The sequence below is a fragment of the Gymnogyps californianus genome, chromosome 18, assembly GCF_018139145.2.
Source record: "Gymnogyps californianus isolate 813 chromosome 18, ASM1813914v2, whole genome shotgun sequence".
In the NCBI taxonomy this organism is placed as follows: Eukaryota; Metazoa; Chordata; class Aves; order Accipitriformes; family Cathartidae; genus Gymnogyps; species Gymnogyps californianus.
The window spans coordinates 11,902,300-11,927,737 of NC_059488.1; the positions used below are offsets into that span (position 1 = coordinate 11,902,300).

At 45.0% G+C, this 25,438-nt stretch overlaps 1 protein-coding gene across 3 annotated transcripts in view; it reads left to right on the forward strand.

Moving 5' to 3' along the window:
* Window positions 1–17,610, forward strand: part of GAPVD1 (GTPase activating protein and VPS9 domains 1) — a 31,029-nt gene extending 13,419 nt beyond the window's left edge. The window contains exons 8-26 of one of the 3 annotated variants that reach the window (XM_050908045.1): window positions 350–479; window positions 1,388–1,513; window positions 2,359–2,532; window positions 2,839–2,979; window positions 3,585–3,719; window positions 4,301–4,420; window positions 4,898–4,975; window positions 5,104–5,477; window positions 6,013–6,100; window positions 7,201–7,281; window positions 7,947–8,069; window positions 8,574–8,703; window positions 9,107–9,216; window positions 9,872–10,031; window positions 10,507–10,694; window positions 12,079–12,292; window positions 12,882–12,954; window positions 13,829–14,026; window positions 14,749–17,610. In XM_050908045.1, coding sequence (XP_050764002.1) covers window positions 350–479; window positions 1,388–1,513; window positions 2,359–2,532; window positions 2,839–2,979; window positions 3,585–3,719; window positions 4,301–4,420; window positions 4,898–4,975; window positions 5,104–5,477; window positions 6,013–6,100; window positions 7,201–7,281; window positions 7,947–8,069; window positions 8,574–8,703; window positions 9,107–9,216; window positions 9,872–10,031; window positions 10,507–10,694; window positions 12,079–12,292; window positions 12,882–12,954; window positions 13,829–14,026; window positions 14,749–14,889 — 2,784 coding nt within the window. In that variant the 3' untranslated portion in view covers window positions 14,890–17,610. The remainder of the gene's footprint in view (window positions 1–349; window positions 480–1,387; window positions 1,514–2,358; window positions 2,533–2,838; window positions 2,980–3,584; window positions 3,720–4,300; window positions 4,421–4,897; window positions 4,976–5,103; window positions 5,478–6,012; window positions 6,101–7,200; window positions 7,282–7,946; window positions 8,070–8,573; window positions 8,704–9,106; window positions 9,217–9,871; window positions 10,032–10,506; window positions 10,695–12,078; window positions 12,293–12,881; window positions 12,955–13,828; window positions 14,027–14,748) is intronic. The other 2 variants (XM_050908046.1, XM_050908047.1) reach the window with 2 other exon arrangements.
* The last annotated feature ends 7,828 nt before the right edge of the window (window positions 17,611–25,438 follow it).

Consider the following 25,438-nt stretch of genomic DNA (forward strand, 5'->3'; position numbering starts at 1 on the left):
TCTACTTTCATCTTTGCTGCCTTGCCCGATAGTTCGGATTATCTCCTCTTGCAGCCTCGTCATGGTCAGTTTCCATATTATATTAGTCTGCTGGGGTGATGAGGGAGCTGGTGGCTCCGTTATTATCAGGACTTGCCTTATGTTCACATCTTGGTTACCTTACGTTCTCTCCAGGCTCTGTGTTTGGAGATAGCTGTCTTTTTTTCAAATGGAATGTTAGAAATTTGATTGTGCCATTGACATCTAGGGAAAACAATGCAAAAAATGTGTGCAACGTTTTGTTTACTGTTTAATTATCCGAAAAATAGATTATTTTAAGGAAGTCTTGTTTCTTTCCCCCACTCTCCAGGTCTTAAATATGCAGCTTGCAGATGGCGGACAAGGAGATGTCCCCATTGATGAAAACAAACTCCATGGTAAACCTGATAAAACCTTGCGCTTTTCCCTCTGCAGTGATAATCTGGAAGGAATATCTGAAGGTGAAGGGCTACTTAAGTCTTGAAGAAGTTTTGTCCCTGGGGGTTTTTTTGGTGTTTTTTTTTTTTTTTGCTTAACTATAAAAGGAACTTCTGTTAAATACAGCATGTCATCTTGCCATTTTGAAGACTGTGCCATTTTACCCTGAGAGCCATTCAAAGAAAAAAGTGTGGAGCTAAATTTTGACCTGCAAAGGCATAACTGAGTCTGAGAATTAGGAAGAAAAAACCTGAGTGTATTTAGAAAGAGAGAACAGAGTGATTTTTGTGTTGTGTTTTTTTTTTTTAAAAACTTAAGTGCAGTACTAATTATTAAGGTAATCTAACTTAGCTCTAAACTTAGACTTCTCAGACTTATTTTTCATCATGTTTTAATAAGCTATTACATATCTCAGAATAGTTTCTGGACTCTGGACAACTCATATGAACCTCAGACACAGCGAAGCACAGGTTTATTTGTGGTATTGAAGAGGTTTGTGCAGATCACTCAGCATGCATTACTTTGTATAACTTCCATAATTTAGTTTTTGCTCTCTCTTTCCTCAAAATAAGAAAACAAATTCATGGACAAGTAAACAAATTAATGGCAAAGACTTTATTGACTTTTTAGTGACAGTTAAGTATGGTAATGGTGAGATTCCAGCCATTTCTGGTAATGTATTTGTAGATTATTATAATTAGTATGGTACTCTAAACATGGGAAGTACAAATCACAGTGCAGGTTAAGTATCTATAGAATAGGGATCAAGAGTAGAGCGAATGTAAAGTACTGAATCGATGAACTAAATGTACATTGGAACTGCTACTTCGTTTCTTTTCGTCTTTCTAGTTAATTGTGCCCTGGATTGTTAATGCTGTATATTTAGGAACTGTTATTCAAATTAGATTTACAGTAAAATCTGTTTTCACAGGTCCTTCAAATCGCTCCAACTCTGTGTCGTCTTTGGATTTAGAAGGGGAGTCTGTGTCAGAGCTTGGCGCGGGCCCCTCTGGGAGCAATGGTGTTGAAGCTCTGCAGCTGTTAGAGCACGAACAAGGCAGGTGCAAATTCTCTACTACCAGTGCCTGAGGTGCTGTAGATCTTAAAGCCAAAGTTCTGTGCAAAAAGGTTGGAAAATTAGTTCAGGAAAAAATAAGTAAAAGTTTTCCTTGTGCAATCACTCTTGCCTTTATTTATGGTTTGGTTGGTTTGTTTGTTTGTTTCTAGAAATATTTCTTGTAGTCCATTGTTAGGAAAAGGAAATCGCATGGAATTTTGAGGCCTAAGTCCTTTATAGGAAACTGCTTGTAAAGTTTTGCTTGATACCAAGTTTTTCCCTTCTGGGAACAGGGTGATCTGGATTGGAGTAATCTTAAAGCATCTGGGTAGCTTCCTCTTTAATATATATTTGTCAAATGGAGGAACAGGTTGCCCAAAGAGGTGGTGGTGTCTCTAGCCTGGAGATACTCAAAACATGACTGGACATGACGATGAGCAACCTGCTGTATTTGACCCTGTTTTGAGCAGGGGGTTTGGGCTTGAATCATCCCTGGAGGCCTCAGCTTTTCTGCGATAAGTTCTTCTTACAGGAATTGTATCAGTTTCTTGATAGCGCGCTAAATTTTACTCATTTTGTCTGTCAATTGGGTTGATAGGTCACCATGTGTAATTTAAGATTTTTCTTCTAATGTCTCAAATGTGCTTAAAAACGGTTTTCAGGCAGCATCTCTTGAATAGTATAATAGTGCTTTACAGGTCTTACTTTAAAACACTGTCTTACCTGACAGAATTAGAGGGTTGTTTTGTTTGGGTTTTTTCCCTATAATGTACTCTTACAGATTTTCAATCAAAAGTAATTGGAGAAGCCTTTCAAAAAATTGAGAACTCTTTATTTTTACACAGCCACAACTCAGGATAATCTTGATGACAAGCTCCGTAAATTTGAAATCCGTGATATGATGGGGTTGACTGATGACAGAGATATATCGGAAACTGTGAGCGAAACTTGGAGTACAGATGTCTTGGGAAGTGACTTCGATCCGAATATCGATGAAGATCGTTTGCAAGAAATAGCAGGTAACTCGGTGGTACATCTGGTATGTTAAAATGCTTCGTGCTTGCTCTAAAATAGTGAGGCTGCAGAGCCGCCCTCCTCCCTTTCTGAATAGGTGCGTTTTCATTGATTGAACTGGAGCTTTTCTGTAGGAGGATTTTGTGTGCATGACCTGGATTGTATTGAGTTGCTCACGTCTATCTTTTCAAAGTTGTCTTTCATGATTACTTTATTAAGGACACTTAAAACGTGTTCTTATTTTTCTTTCTTATTAGAGCTGTCTTCAGGAAGCCTATATCTAGCTATATGCTTCGGCTTTACTTTTGCAGGTGCAGCTGCAGAGAACATGCTAGGCAGCTTGCTGTGTTTACCAGGTTCAGGATCGGTGTTGCTTGATCCCTGCACAGGTTCAACCATATCAGAAACCACAAGTGAGGCATGGAGTGTGGAAGTATTACCAAGTGATTCAGGTCAGAATCCTGCAGTTTTTGCTTATTTCTTTAGCATGAATCAAGGCTCTTCCAGAGGCATATAACACAAAACAACAGCCTCTTCCTCTCTTTCTTCGAGAAATTACTGTCCTAGGGTTAAGTTAGTGTTTGTGAATACTCCCAGTATTAAAAGGACAAACTGTTCCTAGGCAGAGAGAAGATGGAAAGCATTGTGAGAGACTTACTGTTACTTAAGAAATTCTTAAGGGCCAGAAAGGGAGAGAAGGGATTGCAAAGCAAACTTCTGTTTGCTTTCCTTCCCCGTGATGTTAAGTAGGGCTATCTAGGATCGTAGTTTACTTTGGTTAGCGAAGATTGGACTGTATGCTGTTGTATCTAAGAAATACAATACTTAAAACAGTAAAAACTTCTGAGAATGCCCATGCGGACAGAGCATTGCTATCTGTGCAGAGTCCTGCCTTCTGTGTAGGAAGAAAACTCTTACTGAAGTGATTGAGTTAGCTTAGAGCTTAATATACTAAATCAACTCATACCCCCCTTCCTTCTGTATGTGAGTATTAAGGAAGCATGGCATTGAGTAATGACACTTTTTCTCTCTACTCCCCATTGTCTCCCTTTTGTAGAGGCCCCAGACTTAAAACAGGAGGAAAGACTACAAGAACTGGAAAGCTGTTCTGGGCTGGGTAGCACATCTGATGACACAGATGTAAGGGAGGTCAGTTCTCGACCCAGTACGCCGGGCCTCAGCGTTGTATCAGGTGTGTTTCATTGTCTCTGAAAACACGCTGCTCTATTAGAATGTGATCGGCATCCACTTTGCTGCACTTGCTTTAGTTATACATCATTTCACTCGTAACTTTTTGCACTCGTTCTGGAATTTTCAAAGCAGGAGTTCTTTGTTCATCTTACAGAAGAAATAAAAAAGGCAGCAGAGCGTCTCGTACTCTGTGCTACAATAACAATGGTTAGCAGTGCAGTATTGATTTGGAAGAAACTCCTAACTTTCTTGCATTTAGTTTTATTATCACAACTTTTTTCATTTAAGTGAATCAGCATATATCTACTTCAGTTCTTTGTTTTCTGCAAAGTATTTAAGAGTGTGAACTGTCTTTCTGATGCCCATTGTCAAAGTGTATTCGTGGCCATGTTAAAACAGTTGAAGATGTAGAGCAGAAATAAAATGTTATTTTAGGAGTATAGAAATTCATAATGTCTCTAGGTGCTACTGTGAGTTAGGAGTTGGTTATTGCAGTGTTCACCAAACATTTTAACGGCTTCAGGATTTTGCTTCCTTTTTCTCTGAAAGACTATTACAGATGCTTCTTTTGTTATGTGTAAGGTATTAGTGCAACATCTGAAGATATTCCTAATAAGATTGAGGATCTCAGGTCCGAATGTAGCTCTGACTTTGGGGGAAAAGATTCTGTGACGAGTCCTGACATGGATGAAACAGCCCATGGTAAGTTACTTACCTGTAAATGAGAATTAGAATCTCTGATAACTGAAGTCTCACAAATGACATATGTAGAATCCTTAAATTTTACAATTTCTCCCAATTTCAAAGTTCTGGTGGCTAAGCTTAACGTTTTCCTTATTTGCTAGCACTGTATTTGTTTGACAAAGAGACTCCAGTACTTTATAGTGCTAGAACTTGAGTACTAGATCTAAGATCACCTTTTTCTATTTCGGTTTGATTACATTGACTGTCCCCTTGCATTTTGGAGTTGGTCTGCTCCTCAAGATTTCCCCACTTTTTGTGATGTAATTCTTTGATCATTTCAGCATACTACAGAGATCTTTCCATATAAGAATATCTTTAAAAATATTTTGCAATATAAGTTTTGTAAACTTTTGTTGCTGAAGGCTGTTTTTCCAATGTGCTTTATGTTGCAGGTAGTTCTTGGTACAGTGCTAACTCTTTTTTTCTGTATTTCAGGAGCCAGTCACTTGACATCTCCTCCTTCTCAGACAGATTCTTTGCTTGCATTGTTTGACCCTCTGTCATCAAATGAGGGTGAGTTGTAAAGAATAAGCTTTTTTTTTTAAAAAATAGGCATTTTCCACGCTTCTGTGTTAGTACCAGCTAATTTGGAAGAATCTTAAAAGAAATGTGTGTGGCTTCTTTTATGCTTATGACCGCAGGTGTATCAGCTGTAGTAAGGCCTAAAGTACACTATGCAAGACCCTCTCATCCACCACCAGATCCACCAATCTTGGAAGGAGCTATGGGAGGTAATGAGGCCCGATTACCAAACTTTGGGTCTCACACTTTAATTCCAACTGATTTAGAAGCATTCAAGCAGAGGCATTCTTATCCAGAGAGGCTAGTCCGCAGCAGGAGTTCAGATATAGTATCATCAGTTCGGAGGCCTATGAGTGATCCTGGGTGGAACAGACGTCCTGGTAATGAGGAGAGGGAGCTTCCTATGCCGACCACCACTACTGGAGCAGCTGTTCTGGTGGCTGCCTCTCAGTCGTCATCTTCGTCTCCCAGTAAAGACTCCTCTAGGGGAGAGGTAAGGCTTCTTATTTATCTCCCCCCCAATCCCCCCCCCCCAGCATGCTCACTTTAATTAGGCATCTAATGCTAGAAAGCTGGTATTAAATGTGTTTAGCCAAGGAATTACAATGCACTTTTGTTACCTTTTAAATGTTGGCCAATAATGTTTTAGAAGCTAAAGCTACAGATGTTCAGAGTGGCTTAAATGAATCTGGCTTCTCTTAAATTTACTGGATGAGCCTTACTTGATTTGGTGGGACTTCAGAAATAGATTTGTTGTAGTGCTTAAATTTAAAATGCTGCAGCATCCTGAAAAGTAATTTTCTTTAAAAAAGAGATAAGTGAAATTTAAGTTTCTTCATGTCTTTGGTTTTGCATTTATAGACTGCCCTCTTCAGGAGGGATATTTCTAACTTAATCTGCTATGGCTTTCTGTGCTCCGCTGTAGTTCTGTTTTTACAGTCAATGTAGCAAAACCTGATGTAAAAGAGAAATTTTGTCTTTACACTTGATGTGGTAAATGCTGAAATGTAGACTCTGCCCTTCTACAGATTGAAGAACGAAAAGACAGTGATGATGAGCGGTCTGACAGAAACAAGCCCTGGTGGAGGAAACGTTTTGTGTCTGCCATGCCCAAAGGTAGGATCGTGTCCGTCTGGTTCTGGTACTTTAGTAAGAGTGCACGCTGCCTTTATTGTATCTTTAGTCACTTTTATGGAAAGTTTTTACAGTTTCACTTTGAAAAGCTGACCAGACTGATGTAGATTTGTTACAGAGTAATAGCTGTCCTGTTTAATTTTGAGAAATAAAGGATTCTTATGTATAAAATTGCAAGTGTTTCGGTAAAGAGAGAATTATTGAAATACAAAGTGTGCAGTGCCTATAAAGAGATGTGTAAGCTGAAAGGAATCTGGTTAGGCATTGTGTTATCTTAATAATTTGGTAACCTTGGAATCCTTATGTGAAGCCAGCCATCTCATAGCTGTGTGGTGTTAACTTCATTGCAGCTTCACTGAGAACTAGTCTTAATTCTCTATGGATGGTAGTGTGCTAGTTGAAGGATATTGATAACTTAGGGTATCTCTTGTAACACGGCATGAGTGGAAATTAGACTTTGGCTATTTACAAAGTAAAGCTTGTTCAAGATAGTATTTGGCTTTCATGCTGTGAATAAAGACAACTGGGGATGGAACAATGTGTGCAATATTAGATATTCTTGCCTTTTTTTAAAACAGACTTTCAGTTAGAAAACATAATCCTTGCAGTCTCTGTGTGACTTTAGATAAAGTTACAGTATTTTAGTACCGCTTTGTTTGCTTTTCCGTTTCACAGTGTGCTGTCTTTGCATCTTCTCCCTGAACTTACTAGTGGGAACGAGTTGCCAGAAAAGATTCATGTCATTATGACCAATATTTGAGTTAGGACTATTGGCTAAACTAAAGTATAAATAAATAAATATGTAGATAAAAATGGGAAGGTACCTGACTCCCGTGGCTGGTAATTGCCTAGAGTGTACCGTACTTGGAAGGCAAAACTGCCTGGCTCATGGTAGCATGTCTGTTAAAGGTAGAGCTTACTACTTATGATGACAGTACAGTTCTGCTCCACCCCATAGATAGGCTTATGCTTTTATTAAAGTTTATTCAATGACAAACTTCTGCATTAGCCACTTTCTTAAAGTTTCTTCAGTCTGGCCATTATCTCAGAATAGTCTTTGATAAGGTACCTTGCATTTTCAGCTCCTATTCCATTTAGAAAGAAAGAAAAACAAGAAAAAGACAAAGATGACATGGTGCCTGACAGATACTCAACACTTCAAGGTATGTGAATAATACCATCATAGTAATTTTCTCTCATAACATGCCCTATAGAGTTCCAGAGCGCCTACCAGGTATCTAACTACAATAGCGTATACCTTTCTGTAAATAATGTTCACAACTGGCTTTCTGAATAAGAAAGTGGATAAAGACTACTTGACTTGAAGACTGTTTTTAAATTGTCAGGCTTCTTTCAATATGTATAGTGCCGGATTCTCAACTCAAGTCCTCACTTTCCACACACCCCCCTCATTATAAAGCTTATGTCCTTATCATAGCTGAGCTGTAAGGATAGCTGCGGACACGTTCCTGTAATAATTACTTAAGTGCTAAACTGAACATGATTTGAACCTGGGTGTTTAGTATTCTGTTTGCCTAATCATTTCTAGAAGTCTTCAAATATAGAAGAACCATTTGTGTGTGCAGTATAAATACACCAAGGATCTGGCTTTATTTGTTCACTTTCATTGTACTTTTCTTTTCTTTCCCCCCCTGCTTTTGCTTCAGACTTTATAAATATATTTGAGTTGTGGCTACATGGAGCACAAGCAGCTATTTGTTTGATGTGGCTAAAACCAGAGTCCAAATGTGTAGGTCTCAATTTTTGTATTTGCTTTCAGTTGGCACAACGCAAGGTTAACTCCTGTTGTTTTTAATGGTCTTTTCAGATGATCCCAGCCCAAGGCTCAGTGCACAGGCGCAAGCTGCGGAGGACATTCTGGACAAATACAGGAATGCAATTAAGCGAACCAGTCCTAGCGAAGGAGCCATAGTAAACTATGACGGTGCGGGTGAGAACCTGGTTTTTATAATCGTCACCAACATGGTTTCTCCTCCTTAAAGATAAAAACACTTCAGTGTTGTAGACCAATGTTATTACTAAGAGCTGAACAATGTGAGCCCTAAACCAGGAACATTTTGTCAAATAATCTGTGGGACAGTCCCTCAGAGACTGGGAATTAAATCAATATTCCCAAGGACAGCTCTTTCATACTGCCATTGAGGTGGTTGTTTGTTAATAGCACATCTCTTACCAGTTTTTTGCTTTGTTTTTTTTTAATGGATACTGAAGAAGTATATTGCCTTCCAAAACTGATGCCATTTCTTCTTAGTGACTTGTAGAGTGTATATTTTTAATATACTTTTTTCAGTTATTCAGAACAAGTTGTTTTATTTGCTGTCTCCATTTCCCCCCTCCGACCTTAGAATAACAAGAAGAAAATAGAGAATATTAGTCTCGTTTCTTCTTCTGACTCGTATCTTCAAGTGTAATGTTGTTCTTTTCATTTCCATAGAGGCTATTGGGGATGGTGAGAGTATGCATGACTCTCCACGTGATGAGGCTTTGCAAAACATGTCTGCAGATGATCTCCCAGACTCTGCAAGTCAAGTAGCACAGCCACAAAGTTCTGCTTTCTCCTATAGGTAAATATATTTGCAGGTTTAATCTTGCCCACAAAGTAGAATTAAAAGCTGAAGCCATGTGATTGGTTCCCACAAAAATCTTAATATGGATGAATTGTAAACTTTTACGTGCTTTTAGTTTTAAGTGTCTCAAACTGTCATATTTCCACTGATGAAGGGGGGATATTGTAACCTGAGAGGACAGAGCAGTTCAGTGTTCAGGAAAATTCCTTTGAAACTGGTCTAGGTGCTGTATCAAAAGAACTGATATTCTAAAGTCTTGACAACATTGGTATATTAAAATTATGTTAAATAACTTTTAGGCAGTATTTAAAAAAACCCCAAAGAATGCAAAGTAAAGACTGCTTATTGAAGAAGCAGACCTTGCAGCAACTTTTTTAAGAAAATATTTTTCCTTTTTAAGGGATGCAAAGAAGAAATTGAGATTGGCTCTTTGTTCAGCAGATTCTGTTGCCTTCCCAATGTTGACACATTCAACAAGGAATGGTCTACCAGACCACACAGACCCTGAAGGTAAATGTTCTTTATACATAAAGATATTTTGTATTGTATGTGTCTCTTCTTTTCCCCCATCTAATGGCACTTATACTGCACCATGTATGGTAACTTCTGTTTGGCATAGATATAGAAGGCATAGGCGGCTTTTTGTCCCCCAAAATGTTTTCTTTCTTACTCCACAAACAAACCTGCCAAGTAAGTCTGGTCTAATTTTTTTGTAATGAATTACCTCAGGTATAGTGCAGGTAGACCCTGAAGCTGTAGAATAGACTCCCAAAATATATGTACTGTTGGGAATTGTGCTACAGTACCAATAGAGTAACTTGAATGATTTACTGAGTCTTTACGTTGACTTAGTATATGAGTCTTGTGTTTGCATCCCTCCCATTCATTCTAGGTTTATTTGCAGACAGGTGAATTTGTCACCTTATCTGGTCCTCTTCACATTTCAGAATGGTTCTAAATACTAAATAAGGTAGCGATATGAAAACTTATCCCTTAATATCTGGAAAATTCAAAAAGACTTATTAAATTCTTAAAATAACATTTATTGCCTAATATATGGAAGTTTTGTTTTAAACTGTTACGTGTTTCCCATATTCAAAAACAGTTTTATTTTCATCATGCCTACATTTCTTTTCCTTAATAATTTTCCTTTGTTCTTTATTAGATAATGAAATTGTGTGCTTCTTGAAAGTTCAGCTAGCTGAAGCTATTAACCTTCAAGACAAGAACTTGATGGCCCAGCTGCAAGAGACAATGCGATGTGTAAGCCGCTTTGATAACAGGACCTGTCGAAAGCTGCTGGCATCTATTGCAGAGGACTATAGGTAGTTTGTTCAGTATCTTATTATTAATGGGTTTCCAAATGCATCTATTTATTCACTAGCGGATTGAGAAGATCCCTTTTGGTTTAAATTGTACTTTACCAGATCAGGTTATTACATCTCTGCTTCCCCATGATGAAATTGTCTCACCTATCTGCGAATGGCTTAAAAAAGCTTGGACCTTAAGTCAGTCCAGATAGCCACAAACTGATTTAACCTGAGTTTATTACTAATGTTCAGCTCTAACACACAAGAGATGCTGTTTGGAATTTGCTTTAGTCTAGCATTCTGGAGTGCTGCAAGGGCAGTGAATTCAGTCAGAGAAATCTGTATAAGACGGAACTTCCTAATTCAGGCGTTATCTTTGTTTTAAAAACAACAGGTTGAAGATTCCTCTTGCACTAGAACTTAACAGTTTATAAAGCTATTAGCCTCTATCTTTGTTATGAATCTAATGTAGAGCCCCCTTTTATTTTAGGAAAAGAGCTCCATATATCGCTTATTTAACTCGATGTCGCCAAGGCCTGCAAACGACACAAGCACACTTGGAAAGGCTGTTGCAAAGAGTTCTGCGAGATAAAGAAGTGGCCAACAGATACTTCACTACAGTATGTGTGAGGTTACTGCTAGAGAGCAAAGAAAAGAAAATAAGGGAGTTTATTCAAGGTAAGATTAATGCAGACTGTGGAATGTTTATATTCCTTTACTCCATATTTAGATGCTGGCTCAGGTTAATGTTTTAAAATGCAAATTCTGATCTGAGGAGCAGATTCCTGAAATGGTTTTCATTTCAGCTGGTGAATTTATGGCTCAAATAGATTACTGTGACTTAACAGTATGTTGTGGCAGCTAAGCCGTAGTAACTGTCTGCATTTTTCATGGGCTAAGAGAATGAAGGTAATTTGACCTCACTTGGCCTAAAAAGTTATGCTAAGTCATATTATCTAGCATCTGCCCCATGGAAGAAGCATGAATACTATTAATTATTTTAGATCTATTGATAAATGATAAATTAAGTTGCAGCATTCAGTCCTCAGTACAGAACCTGTGGTTGCACCTTAGAGGATACGGGTAATACAGAGTAATAATACGAATCAAATGAACCAAAGATTCAAAAATATCATGCCATAAGGGATAGTGGCACCAGGAAGACAACTCTCTCAAAACAGAGTCACTTAAAACAAACTATTTCTATGTTTTCTATGCACGTACCTGACTTAATGAAGTACGTAAGAAATTTGGAGTCAGTTCTTGGTCCTGGACCATATAGCGCTGCATATTAAATGTGCCTGAATAGGCTGGAATTAACATGAGAACTTGTATATACTGGGATTAAAGTTCTGGTAAAAAGATTCAGTGACCCAGGAAGGAGTTAAAGCCCTTTCATTGGACAGAAAGGAGACAGCTATTTCTGGATGATCTAAAAGAGAAATGGGCAACTGTGGCGTTTAGGCTGCTGGCAGATGTGAGTGGCAGTTGTCTTCTGGTGCAGAGTGCTATAAATATGAAGCCAATGAATGGCCAGTGATTTGGTCATGCTGCATTAACTTGGCTGCATCACTCATTCTGTATTTTGTAGATAAATATGAATGTTGCAATTATGCATACTTAATAAAGGCAGGGTAGGAAGTGGTACACATGGGTTTTCTTGATGCCTCCCCTCCACCCCCTTTCAGCATCTGACACCTTTGCGTGTGCTGGTTCCTACCAGCGACTGTTCTAGTGATTGTTCTGGGTGTTAGCTCTGTGGGTGGCTGGAAAGAAGGCGTAAGAACTGGTACTGCAGAGGAAGTGATTAACACAGTGTCAAGTAGAGTATTTTGACCATATGCTTTGCTAAATGTGTTCTACATGCTTTTCCTTTAATTTCTCCGTTTATTTCAAGTGTTCCTGCTTGTATTTCCCTTACTGGGGCATGGGCAAAATAGAGCCTCAGTGCTGCCTGGCAAGAAGTCTGGAGTAGATTCTGGGCTCGTCTTTCCAGAAAAACCTATCAGAAATAATGTTTTTCACTTAACTGAATGTTCTCTCGCTTTTTACTTTTTATCAGATTTCCAGAAACTCACAGCAGCAGATGATAAAACAGCCCAAGTTGAGGATTTTCTTCAGTTCTTATATGGGGCTATGGCTCAGGATGCCATATGGCAGAATGCCAGTGAAGAACAGCTTCAGGATGCACAATTAGCTATAGAACGCAGTGTGATGAATCGTATTTTCAAACTTGCGTTCTACCCTAATCAGGATGGAGATATTTTGCGTGACCAGTAAGTTAATGTGATTTGAAGTACCTGGTTTCTCTTTCGCAGTTGGTGCAGATGGAAGCCGTGCAGTCTTCATGTGACAGACTTGACTGTTAGCCATGCCATACAAACTCATGTTTTCTTTCAGAATGTTTTGTAAAAGAACAAGAAAGTACTTTAGCGTCATGTGCAAAAGTTTGTGTTTGCAACAAACGGCTAGAACAGAATAACACTGTAAATGTAATGACTTGGGATACAGACTTTTGGATCTGCAGGTGTGTATGCTGAGAGAAGGATCAAAATCTGCTTCAGGACTCCTTCCATTTTCTGTTTTCGTACAGTATTTTCCGTGCATTTGGGGTTTTTGGTTTTTGTGTTTTAGAACATACGCTGTTTGAATTCTCTACTGGCTGTATGGATGTACTTGATTGTATGGCAAAATCCTCTGCATCTCTTATTGACCTAGTGTCCATTAGCTGTAGGACCATCGTGATTGTCTGCATTCCCGAAGATCTCTCTTGTAGTATCAAACTTAAAACTAGTGGGAAACCCCAGGGGACTACGGGCTGGCTGCTGCTTACTTTTCACTCTTGTGTTTTGTGTGTGTTTTCAGGGTCCTTCACGAGCACATACAGAGGTTATCTAAAGTAGTGACTGCAAACCACAAAGCACTTCAGATACCTGAGGTAACAACTTCTCCTTTCCTTGACTTTCATATGTGTGTCGGGGAGCTTGGTGATTGTAATTGGGACGGGGAGAGATTTGTTTTACACTTAAAAGCATTGCTTTTCTATCTGTGACAGCTGAAATATCCTGCAGGAAAAACATGCTGTACCCATGCTTTGGTATCTTCCACTGACTGATCCTTCCAAATTCTTTTTTTTTTCTGATTTTGCTACCTCTGTCCTGATAGTAAGATTTAAGAACTAACACTACACTACACTAAGATGCAGTAACCTTCTGATAATTTGCTTCAAGACAAGATTTGAATCCTTTATGCTTCTAATGTGATTCATATGCAATAGTTGTGGTTTACAGCTGTCAAGTTAACTTTCTGAACTAGCCAGAATGAATGGCACCTTGCAGATCTGTGAATTTGCCCAGTGCTTTCACTTTTCTCATGGTTAATAGGATAACTAAAAGCAGTTTGGTAGGCTTAAGAAGTCTGTCAGAGGCTGGATGTTTGCAGCCTTCCTAGTTCTCAGTTCAGCATTTGAACTGTATGACTCAAAACGGTGAGTGTTCATAAAGCTGCTGCTATGGAAGACTGAGGCATACAGCTCTGCGTTCAGCTGAAACAGTGTACTGGAGAAGTCAGGAAGAAGCACAGGCTAATTATGTTTGTTGCATATAGAGTGCTGGCTCCTTGTGGTTTTTTATGATAACACAGCAGGAAGCCACTTTCATTGTGAGTGTAATGTAACCATCTTGACTTAAAGCTTCCCATTTCTCCGGAGCCTTGCTCCTGCCTGCAAGTCTCTGGTACTTCAGATCCTCTGTGGTGCGCAGGAGTAGCTTGGACAAACAAGAACTGGCAGCGTGTTGGGTTTTTTTTCCTAGGTATATCTCCGGGAGGCACCGTGGCCATCTGCACAGTCTGAAATCCGCACAATAAGCGCTTATAAAACCCCCCGAGACAAAGTACAGTGTATCCTGCGAATGTGTTCAACCATCATGAACCTGCTTAGTCTGGCAAATGAAGATTCAGTACCTGGGGCAGACGATTTTGTTCCTGTTCTGGTCTTTGTCCTCATAAAGGTGAGTTCTTTTGCAAAGATCACAAATCCCAGCTAATTCTTGTAATAAACAAGCAAATTTTAGGAAGAAAAATAATGCATTTGGGTAACTGGGAGCATGCTAGACTCAAAACCAGATCTAATTCAGCAGGTTTAAATAGAAACATCAGAAATGTGGTCACGGTATGGTTTTTGAATCCAAGCAAACTTTGCATTTGGAACCAAGGAAATTGGGGTGCAGACGTTGTGTGTGGAGTGGGGTTTTTTTTGAGGTATGTCCACCAGCATCTGTCATCTGTGCCTGCTTAATGCTGTCCTCTTTCAGGACCAATAATCACACTAGGACTGACTTGCACTGTGTTGCTGACCTTCTTTGACATATGAGTGTTTGGAGAATGGTCTGTCATGTATAAGATGCTAGAACAATAAGCTTTTCCACATGTTGGAATCCTTGATGACTTTTATAGATTCTGCCAGGGTTGCCCTTCTTTCTCTTGGCCTGCTAGTCGTTTTTCCTTGTTGGAAAAATGCTCCTTTCATCAAGTCTGATGCCTTCTGAGTGTGTGAAATGGGGGTGGTCTGGATAAACAGTCACTACCCTACAGATGTGTTACACGATCATGTGTTATGAATGTGTGAGGATCCCTGCACAAACAGAATTGTATTTCTGTTCTGTATCTTGTAATGTTTTATGTTTAGCTTTGCAAACAAGCTGTGAGTATCTCTTTCTTCTTTAACCCTCAGGCAAATCCACCTTGCTTGCTGTCCACTGTTCAGTACATTAGTAGTTTCTATGCCAACTGTTTATCTGGAGAAGAATCATACTGGTGGATGCAGTTCACAGCAGCAGTTGAATTCATTAAAACTATTGATGATCGCAAGTAACTCAAACAGCACATGTATGGGCAGACTGTTAGCAGAAGAAGAGTTTATAAGAATGTACAACAGCTGCAAAAGCTGAAGAAGAGACTTTCCTTGTATAATACTGTACAGAATTGAGGCATTTTAAAACACACCTTTACTAATCAAATTAATTTAACAGATTTTCCTCTTCTCTTTGGTTGCGTTTTTCTCCCCTGTAGATACTGGCACTGCAAAAGGGACCACAGTTTTCACGTATTTTGGAATCTCAAAACATGCAGAAAATTCTTCATGCTTTTTCCACCACCCCTCTTCCTGAATTCTTACTCACGTGAATAATTCACTTCATTTAATTTCTAATAAAAAACTGAAACAAGAATAATCAGGGCAACCACTTAGTATACTTTCTAGCTTAACACACCTTTTATTAATAAAACACCAGCCACACTGAAAGTTTGTAGTAGCTGACATTAGTTATCAATTATATTTCACCTAAGTTTAAAATCTGAGAGGACAGTGTAAATATTATATAACTATATTTAATGCATTGCAATTATCTTTGGACTCATTATCCTTTGAATAAACAAGCAAAAGCCTCTCTGACCTCTAACAGGTTGTGACATACTGTGTTTTGGTAATGAAAGGACTTCCTCGAAAGGCTAAGATTAAAAAAGGGCAAACTGAACTATTTATTAAAATGTAATTAAGATTACTGAAATTTCTAAAACTGGAATTTATAATAGACAGGGCTTGTTAGATAGCTAAACACTTTTTGGCTAGGGCATTAGGGTGTTATAAAGGTTTGGATATATAGAAGAGAGGGACTGTAAGTTACAATAGATAAGTCTAATATAAAAAAGGAGAAATAAAATACCTTACTGTAATATTTTTTCTGAGATATTGTGTATACTGTACAAACCCCAAACAGAGATCCTTAACAGAACCTTGGACTGTAATATATATTTTGATTAGTGACATTAAATACATATGCCAGGGGTTTCAGTGAATGTTTTTACTAAATGTTCTTCGTGTTGTCTGCTATGCAGCAGTGCAAGTTTTACTGTTCATATAAAATATTTTAAAATATAACACTGTTCTTTATGAAACATATCATGACATCAGTTCAGGGTGTTTTATAGATTTCTCACCCCACCTTTCCCTTAAACTGACAATTATCAATTTAAAGAAGTTTTTATGCACAACACCACATAGATTTTTTTCATGAGTGAAATGGTCTGAGTGATGGCCCGTGGTTGTTACCTGTATATAAGCACTCGCTGTTCTTTTTTAGCTAGACTTACAGTGAAAAAGGACAGCGAGCATTTAACTTTTTCATGTCAGTATTATTTCTTGCTCTTCCCAGAGTGTTCATTGCACTTCTGACAGAGGGATGTGTTAAGACTTGGTGTCTGTGAGTGGTAAAGAAAACAAATCTTTCTCGCGTTCTTTTCAAAATACGATTGATTTTTTTGTGTGTGTGTGTGCGCGCGTGCATTTTGATGATTAAAACCCGTAAGCAACTAGTACTTGGGAAAATCATTGGGTTAATTGAAATTAGAGCAATTTGTGTAAAGTATCAAGTGCTTGATTTGGCTGTGCTACTTGTCAAGGCATAATTAAAGAAACTTACTTTCTAGGACTCTAATATGTAATTCAGTATAGCATTTTTGCCAAACTAATCACAGGTGAGAGGGTGGGATGGTAGCTTTTTTCTTTTATTTATAGTCTTTCTCCTCTATTAGAGACTTGATTGTGTGGAGGAGCAATACTCAGTAGAAACAAAATTCTTCTGATCTGCCTTACTGTGGTAACTCAGTCTGTGTAGCGTTGCAATATTCTAGTTATTTAGCCTTGATGGGTTTTTGGTGCTGAACACGTAACTTAATATTGCAAGCACAGCCCTGACCAATAACACTCAGCAGCGAAGCACAAATATGCCCTTGAAGATATGGCCAGATCATATCTAAAAGCAATATAAATTTATTTATATTGAAGTGTCCTGTAATATTTAATTATTACTTGAATATCTGAGATGTTAAGACTGATGCATGAAAGTTCTTTTAGTCCTGCAGTTTGGGTTGTAGTCGAGGAGAGTGTTTGTACAATCAAAGAAGGCACAAAGACACTGAAGTGGGCGATTACCCTGCGCATTGCTTCTGTTTGCAACCTTGGCGATCAGGATTTGATCAGCACCATCAGGTCTTTCAGATTCCCTCTCCTTTATGGAAGGGGCAAGAACCATTTCCTTCAGTTTTTATCACTGTTTTTCTGTGTAGAAAAATACTTAAAAGAACTGGAGTCTTTTTTTTTATTATTATTGTTATTTAGTTATTTTAAAACCCGTAAGTATTTCAATGAGCCCCAGATGAGCTGAGAGTCTTCATAGCAAGATGGTCCTTTGCTTCTTTTTTCCAACCTACTCTGAAAGTCCTTTATATAGTCTTGATAGGTGTAGTTAGAGAATTAGGCTTTCCAAAGAATTAAAAACCTTCCTGTAATGTCCTCTTACTGTTTTCCCCTGGTGTCCCGTAACATTTTGTTTTAAAATGATAAACTACATGTATAGGAAGTGACGTTGTTAGGTTTTGGTGTGCAATAGTAAAGGTGAAAAGACAGCGCATAAGGACCAAAAGTAACAGAACTGCTGCCAAAAGGTGCCAGCCAGCCACCCACGTACCTGTTGCTGTAAACTTGGTGCTTTCTGTTAATTAAATTACTTCAGCCACTGAAGGACGGATGGAACGTTTTGGGGAAAGGGGAGGGGGGAGAGGTCGTTAGTAGCAGATGGCAGTCATGGACTTCAGGCGGGGTCGTTGACTTCGGTGCCGGTTGTTGGCGTGTCTGGAGGAACGGCCAAATTAAACGATGGCATGGCATGGCTGTGCCTGTTTGTATTGCAGAGGCTGGGTTTTCCTTTTTTGGGTAGAGCGGTGAAAGGAAAGGGCTGGCTTTTTTCATCCCTAGGAGATTCCTCTTTGCTCCTAACCCTGAGTGAGATTTCTCTTTAAACCTTTTTTAAATCCTTTTTAAGGACAACTGGAACGTGTATGGCCTATTAAGTATCTGAGTTCAAAAGTTTTCGTTTTGAACACCTTATACTACCAAATGCTGAATGTAACTGCCATAAATTTCAGGAAAAAAAGCCACGAACGTGATCCTGTTTCCTGTAGGTGAGTTTCTGGTGAGCACAGTGTTGGTTCGTATCGCTTGAAAACGTTAATGTTCTGTTAAGCCAAATTCTCGCAGAAGTTTGAGAACTCCCTGCCGCGTTAATGCTGAGGAGTACGTGGGGGAAGGGGGAGAGAAGGGGAGCAGCAGGAGCAGGCAGGCCTGTTCGGCAGCAACGCCTCGGGCGAGCGAAGCGTGTGTTTGGCACGAGTGTGACTTGCGTGGCCGTGCTGCGGTACAGACCGTGCAGCCTTCGGCGGGCAGCGTGACGGGAGAGCCGGAGCAGCAGGAAAGCAGTGGACGAGGAGGGGGAAGAGTACTCTTATTTGGGTAACAGCTGGTGACTTGGTTGAGCCTGTACTACTTGAGAATTAATCTCTGCTGAGTTAGTAGTGTGTGTTCTGTACCTTTTAATTGTGCTTTACCTCTATTTAAAAGCTTTGTACTGCCTCTCCTCTTTGAAATTGGTAAAGCCTTTATAAGTCTAAATTAATGAGCTTGCACAATCTTGTATACAGGAACCCCATCTTGTCTCTAACGTGATTATTAATGTATTATTCTGTAAAAACTGATTAAAAGGAGAGCAGTTTAAGCGCCTGGGTTTCATGTTTCCGCCTTGTTCCGATGCGATCAGCAGTTGCGCTGGAGATGGCATGGCAAGTGTGAACAGCTTACCCCTGACTTTGCATGGCTTCCCGTTCAGCGTCGCCGCTGTGTCGTATCCTCAGACCTTCCCTCACGCCTGCACCCACAGCTCGCGGGGAGCGGACAGTGGCAAAAAAGAAACAAGTTCCAGTTAACGGGAGAGCATGCACCGCCGAGTTGGCTGCTTAACACAGAGCTTTTCAGGGTTTTTTTTTGTTTTGTTTTGTTTTTTAATCTGTCCTAGTAGCTTGAAGGGGCAAAAATAGCTACCTGCTGTCGCAGCACTGCGCCGTGTCCTGTTCCTCCCCTCTGTGCTGTGTGATGCCTTGATGGGAGCGGTCAAGTCCAAAAGTACTACGTTTCAGTCATCTTATTTCTTAAGAAATGTTCACGTCACCTATGAGACGGTAGGATCGGGGCCGCCGCGCTGCCGCCCCGGTCCCGCCGCTTCGCCCACCCGCCCCGAATGGGGCGGGTGGGCGAAGCGGCGGGACCGGGGCGGCTGCGCGGCGGCGATGCGGTGTTGCCGTGAGCTCGGTCCCCGCAGTGTTATTGACCTTGATTCTCTCTTATTTGCATCCAGCATTTTTCATCCTCTGGAATATGGTGTTTGGGGACCTTTCCATCATTAAGTGGATTTACAGCAATTTCCTTATGTGTTTTCTCCAAGGGATTCTGTTATGAGAGGCACATTAAATCTCCATTAATACCTCATTATCCGACTGATAAGATTACCATGATAATGAGGCAGAAATTCTAATTGTTTCACTTCTTATTGTGCCTTTCATTAAATCACATACCTGGAAGTTGCCGGTGGAGAGGGGAGCTCCACCCTGCAGACCCCGGGAGGTGAAATCATCCCCGCGCACCCTGGTCCTATCCCCCGGTGCTTGAGGGATGCTCGGGCACCCTGGCCTTTCCTCCTGGGCTCCTGCCGCTCCTGCCACGGCCTCTCCTCCGTGGCCACGCTACCAGGAGGGCTCCCAGGACCTTTGGTAACCTGTGCTGGGGAGCATGTTTTTGGGGAAAGGATGTTTCGCGCGGCCCTGTGCCAGTGCCGTGGTTTTACGCAGCTGCTCGCTCCTGAGGGCGTTTAAGCGCAGGGGTGTGCAGCCTCCTTCGGAGCTGTTACAGCCCATCAGGTCAATGATCCATGAACTAAAAAGTCTCTAAGCAGGAGCAATTATTGTCTATCATGTGTCAAAGGCACCCGTATCGACCCCGATAGATGGAGCCATTACGGCCTGTTGAGTCAACGATCCATGAACGGGGAGTCCCTGGGAGCAGAGGTCTCGACACGCCATGCCAGCGCCGTCCTGCCCCTCACCGCAGGGCTGAGGGGTGCGTGGGGAGCTGGGGCAGGGACGGATTTGGGGAGCTGGGGCTGCACGGATGCTGCTAGCTGCCGCGTCCTGCCCTCATCACGCTGTGGGGTGCCATGGGCAGCCTGGTGCCAGGCTGGGGTGGGGGAACGGCCCCAAGGCTCCCCAGGGGATGATCTGCATCCGCACCGGCCCCCCTGGCTCCTGCTCCCCTGCTGTGTGCGCAGGGGACCCTGTGACCAGCACGACCTGAGCTCTGGCTCTGGGAGGGGGGACGCCTTTGTGGGGCCGTGTCGGCCGCACGCTGTTGGTGAGAGCCTCTGCCTTGTCCTGGCCGGGAGCCCATGGCCGACCTCATCGGGAAACGCTGCGGGGGCCCCGCTTGGCACTGGATCCGGCTCCAGATCCACCAGCTCCTTATGGGGGGCCCGAGCTGTCCCTGCGAACAGCTCTGTTCCTCGAGCTCAGCTTATGGCCGGGTAGCGGAGCCCACGGTGGATGGCACCTCTTGCCCTGCGAGGCAGGCGGTCACCAGGACAAGGACTGCGGGAGCCCCCGCTTTTGGCACAGCAGTGGCATCGGGCACAGAGCCCCTGGCAGAGCCCCGAGCCGGGACCCAGGCAGCTCTGTGCCACCCTAAGGGGAGATGGAGCTGGGGACCCGGCACCTGTCCCCCCGCCCGGGCTGCTCGCGTCCAGATCTGCAGCAGAAAATAACGTTATCCTGCACAAGTGGACTTCGGTAGGCTCCTCCTGCGCTGAAGAGGCGATGTCTCCATAGTAACTGGCACATTTGGAGGGCAGGAGGCGCAGGGGGACGGGAGACAAAGCCTGTGCGGGAGCGACAGGCAGACCCCACGGCACAGCCCCCCGGCACCCCACAGCCCACGGTGCACCCCTCTGGCACGTGGTGCTGCTCGGCTGGGAGCGAAGGCGATGCCGCCTCGGGCCCTGCTGGCATGGGTGCAGCACCCGCTCCAGCCCCGCTGTCTCTGCTGCTCCGCGAGGAGCCCAATACGGCCGCCCCGTGGCAGCGACCCCGGTGCTCGCGGCAGCAACCCCTGTCCGTGCGGCAGCGGGGATGTCGTTGCTGTGGGGAACGGTGGCTTTTGGCACCAGCCTGCAGAGCCAGAGCTGCCCAGGCGGCTGTGGCCGCGGCCGTGGGTCCAGGCCGGGGTGGCCACGCAGTTCAGCTGTGCTGCAGCACCTGGGCCAGGCAGGTGCGTTGCAGGCAGTGGGTGCCCTGCCCTGCCCTGCCCTGCCCTGCCCTGCCCTGCCCTGCCCGCCGCTGCCCACCACTGCCAGCCCCACCGGCAGCACAGCGACTTAACCACATCGCCAGCAGAGTCGTTGGGCTGGGGTTAATCAACATTCATTCATGTTTCCAAGTGTAAATTGAGCATTTGTTTAATTATGTGTAAGTAGCAATACATTCTGGCCATTATCTAAATCACTATTTTATTTCCTGGATGTGGTTTCATAATGCTGGGTTTGTGCTCCAGCCTCTGCATCATTAACAGAGAAGAGTTAATGAATATAAAAGCGTAAAGGCTAATTACACTTTAATTTACAATCATGGTCTCATTTTGGGACCACATGAAATCTATTTTGAAAACAATTAAAAAAAAAAAAAAAGCCCAGTGAAGGTCTGGTGAGCAGAAGGGTTTTGGCACAAAGCGAGCGGTGCCGGTGGCCACCAGGCCTGTTGCAGCGTGGCCGCTCGGCGCTGGCGGGGCCGGGGCTGCCCGCGGCTCCCGGGAGGCTGGCGGGTCCCCCGCATTCCCTGCGGCCGCGGCCCCGCGGGGTAACGACCCGGGCTGGCGGCAGGACCCCGGCGGGGCCGGCGCTGCTGTGGTGATGGTGCTGAGGGATGTAAATTGGAGCCCGAGCGGAGAGCACAGTTCACCTGAAGGAGACAAAGATTTATTGGGCTGCAGATGTTGAAAGCAAAATTCAGCAAGACTGCTGACTCGAGCACTTTGCAATATTTACAATTACTGGGGATCTAATGGCATGCTTTCCAGCGAGCGGGGCTCGGCGGGAGCAGGTACCGGTGCCCGGTCGTTACGGGGGGACGGTGTCTGAAATTGAAGCTCACAGCAGGAGAGGCGATGGTGAGCGGTTTCAGACTCCATTTCTGCCATGCTGGTGGGAGGATCGCTCTGAGCAGCAGAGATTTGATAACCTCAGACGCTGTGTTTGGTGTCATGGCAGCTCCCTGTGGGCTGCGGCGGGGCAGAGCCCCCGGGATCTGTCCCCCGCTGCCAGCAGTTGCCCATGGCAGAGACCACGGCTTCGTCCGAGGACCTCCCTGAGGCTCTGGAGACTCATCCTCATCTGGCGCGCAGCCTCTGCGGGCGCTCGGCACCAAAAGCGGGAGTGAGGGCATCCACTGCAGGATGCTGAGCTCGTCAGGGCAGAGGAAACGTCGGCCATGCCGTCCTCTGCCTGGCAGCCGCTGGTGAGTGCCGGTCCAGAGCGAAGCAAAGTGCTTGCTGAGCTGCTGCTTGGCTTTGCTGCCCAGGGCGAGCAAATACAACAGCAGCGGGTTCTGCTTTAGCCCGAACGGTGCTGCCTGCGAGCGCATCCGTCACAGTCGGTTCTGCCGCTCTCTGTACCCGCTGCTTGCCCCCTCCCCGGCCAGGTTTTGGGGCAGAGAGCCCCCAGCCGGTGTCCTGCCGTGGCACTGCCTGCACTGGCGCTGGCCCCGGCAGGCAAGCGGTGGGACGGGTGCCAGCACTGCCCCGGCTGTCCTAGCTGATGCCGGGTCCAGGCCAGGGCAGAGCCGTCCCCACTGGCATGGGATCGCCCTCCTGGCTCCGGCCGTGGGTTATGGGTGGGATTTTGGGGCTGAGGCGTTGGCTGGGCACTGCTGGTGTGGTGGGAGAGCAGGGCCCGGGGAAGCAGGGCTGGAGCACGTGGCTCATGTACTGGTGAGCATGTGTGCACACGCATGTATTCCTGTGCTTTGCAATGGGCGAATATCTGTTCGTATTTCCTTTATTGTTCTGATTCCCTCAAAAATGAAATAAAAGCCGAGTGCTGACTGTGGGAGGGAGTGGTGGCCTCGGAGTGAGAGGCTCATTCTCTCCGCCGGGCTGGCTGCCTGCAGCCGGCAGAGGAAATAAATCTCCCCGAGAAAACCACTTTGCTCACACAATTTCAATCCAACAGGGCATAGTGGCATCACTCACTTCTTGTTTTATTTAGCTGATAATCTTTTATTGGGCCAGTCGAGCCCTGTGGAAGTGCAATGCCTTTACCGGGCTGCCGCAGGCGCTCAGAGCTGGGAGCTCGCCGAGCTGCACCGGCTCCCGCGGGCAGCCGGGAGGGCAGGGATGCCCGGCGGTAAATCCTCTGCCGGGGGCTCAGCTCAGGCAGCGCCGCGGCTGTGCCGGAACGCATCCCCCGGGCAGGTGGGTCCCCTGAGCTGCCGCCCTGCAGAAGCACCGAAGGCCGCTGCGGTTTTGCTCCCCCTGCCCATGGCTGAGGACAGGACGTGTCCTTCTGCTCGCCAGGTGTCTCTGAAGGTGGCTCAGGGCCATCTGCTCAGCGGGATTTAGAGGACTCAGCACTTGCGGCGGCTCCAGGGGCTCTGCAAATGCCTCTCCCGCTGATGGATGTGCTGAGCCCGGGACGGGGGAGGCTCCTTCACCGATCGCCCTTGCTGGGGACGTGGGTGCTGGGGCTCTGCTGTCCCCCCCGGGGTCCGTGTGGGGTCCACGTGCCCAGCGGTGTGAGCACGTCCCCACTCCGTTGCAGGCACCTGGGGGCACCTCACCTTCCCGCTCACTTCCCAGGGCTAATGCAAGTGCTGTGCCACAGCCGAAACCTTGCGTGTCCCTCAGACAGGTTTGTCATCTGGCTTGTCACTGAGCGGCAAGGCCATGTCACTAATGAACACATCCAGCAGGCTGAGTGCCTGCAGTCGCTAATTGAAAGCATTCACAATTGGGAATTAATGTGGGTTAGGCACACTCCCTGCACTAATAAAGATTTGCCTTTCAAAAATCCACATCTGCTAAAGGCGGCAGAGGAAGAACAGCCGCAGTGCCCCGTCCCATGCTGGGGAGCAGCCGGTGGCACCAGGGCTGCACGGGTGCCCATGGCACCGCTGCTCCCCAGCCATTGCTCCAGCCCCAGAGCTGCATCCCGAGCAGTTTAGGGTGACTGTGTCCCTGCAGCAACTCCCACAGCGGCAGCCTGGACAGCTCGGGCTGTGTCGGCGTGGCACGCATCCACGAGGCACTGCACCGGGACGTGCTGTCCCCTCCATCTCCCCGAAAGCTCAGCTACGTCCCGTTTGCACGCGCTCAGATGATGTGCAGAAACGGTGTGTGAGAGGGGCCCCGAGTGACACCCCGCTGTGCCGTGCCTGTCCCCCGGGTGCCAGAGTCGGTCCCACTGGCAGGGCAGCTGCCGGTGCCCGCAGGCCACCCGCACACCGGGGTGCCGCAAGCCCTGCCGCCCGCAGCTCCAGCAGAGGTGGCTGCTGCTCTTCCCAGCGCAGGGCTGATGCGAAGTGCAGCTGCCGGTTAGCCGCAGATTTTCCTACATCACCCTAATAAATGCAGCACCCGAACCTGCAGCTGAGGTGGCAACCGGGGCTGCCGGGGGCTGAGGGCTGGCGGTGGCTTCAGCTATTTCAGGAGGTGTCGGGTGCGATGTGGTGTGCCTCGCAAGGGCTCACAGCTCACATGTGAACCTTGGCAGCGGCACCGGTGATCGCTCGTGGAGGGTGAGTCGGGGCTGGGGGCGGCAGGGTGGATGGCTGAGCCCCAACTTCCCATCGCTGCTGTTGCATCCCCGTGGGACCACAGGGACCCACTGCCCGCTGTGGCAGAAGCAGCCGGGGTTTGATCAAGGCTGACCCACACACATAGGCAGCACCGTGGGGCAGCCGTGGGTCGGGTGCCCAGTGCCCCTGCCCTGGCACTCAGGGCAGAGTGATGCTCCTGGCTGGGCTTGGCTGGAAACGCTCCAGTCCTTCGGTTTTTTCATCACGTCCCCAGTACCAAACCTTCACTGGTCCTTCCCTGGGACACCCTCCCATCCACCCTCCCCGTGTTAGTAATTCCTGTGCTGGATGGCCACGTGGCTGCACCCCAGCAAAGCCTCCCCGTGCAGGGGGTCTGGGGGGGTCCCCTGGCTCCCTCCCGCACCCGCTCTGCACCCTGCTCCAGCTGAAGGAACTGGACTTGTGTGCTGCTTGGGGGGCCAAGACCACGGTGACCCCCGGCACCCCACATTCACCCATCCCTCGTGAGGCTTGGCCACCCTTGGCTCCCCGTGGTGGCAAGCTTGGGAGGCTGTTTGTGTGGGGCATCGTCTCAGCCCCCCAAGGCCCCCGCGGCTCCCCCTTGTCAGCGTTCCCACCTCCCTGCTAATCCTTGTCATCCCAAATCTTATCAGCACTGATTTCATATTTACTTCCAGATC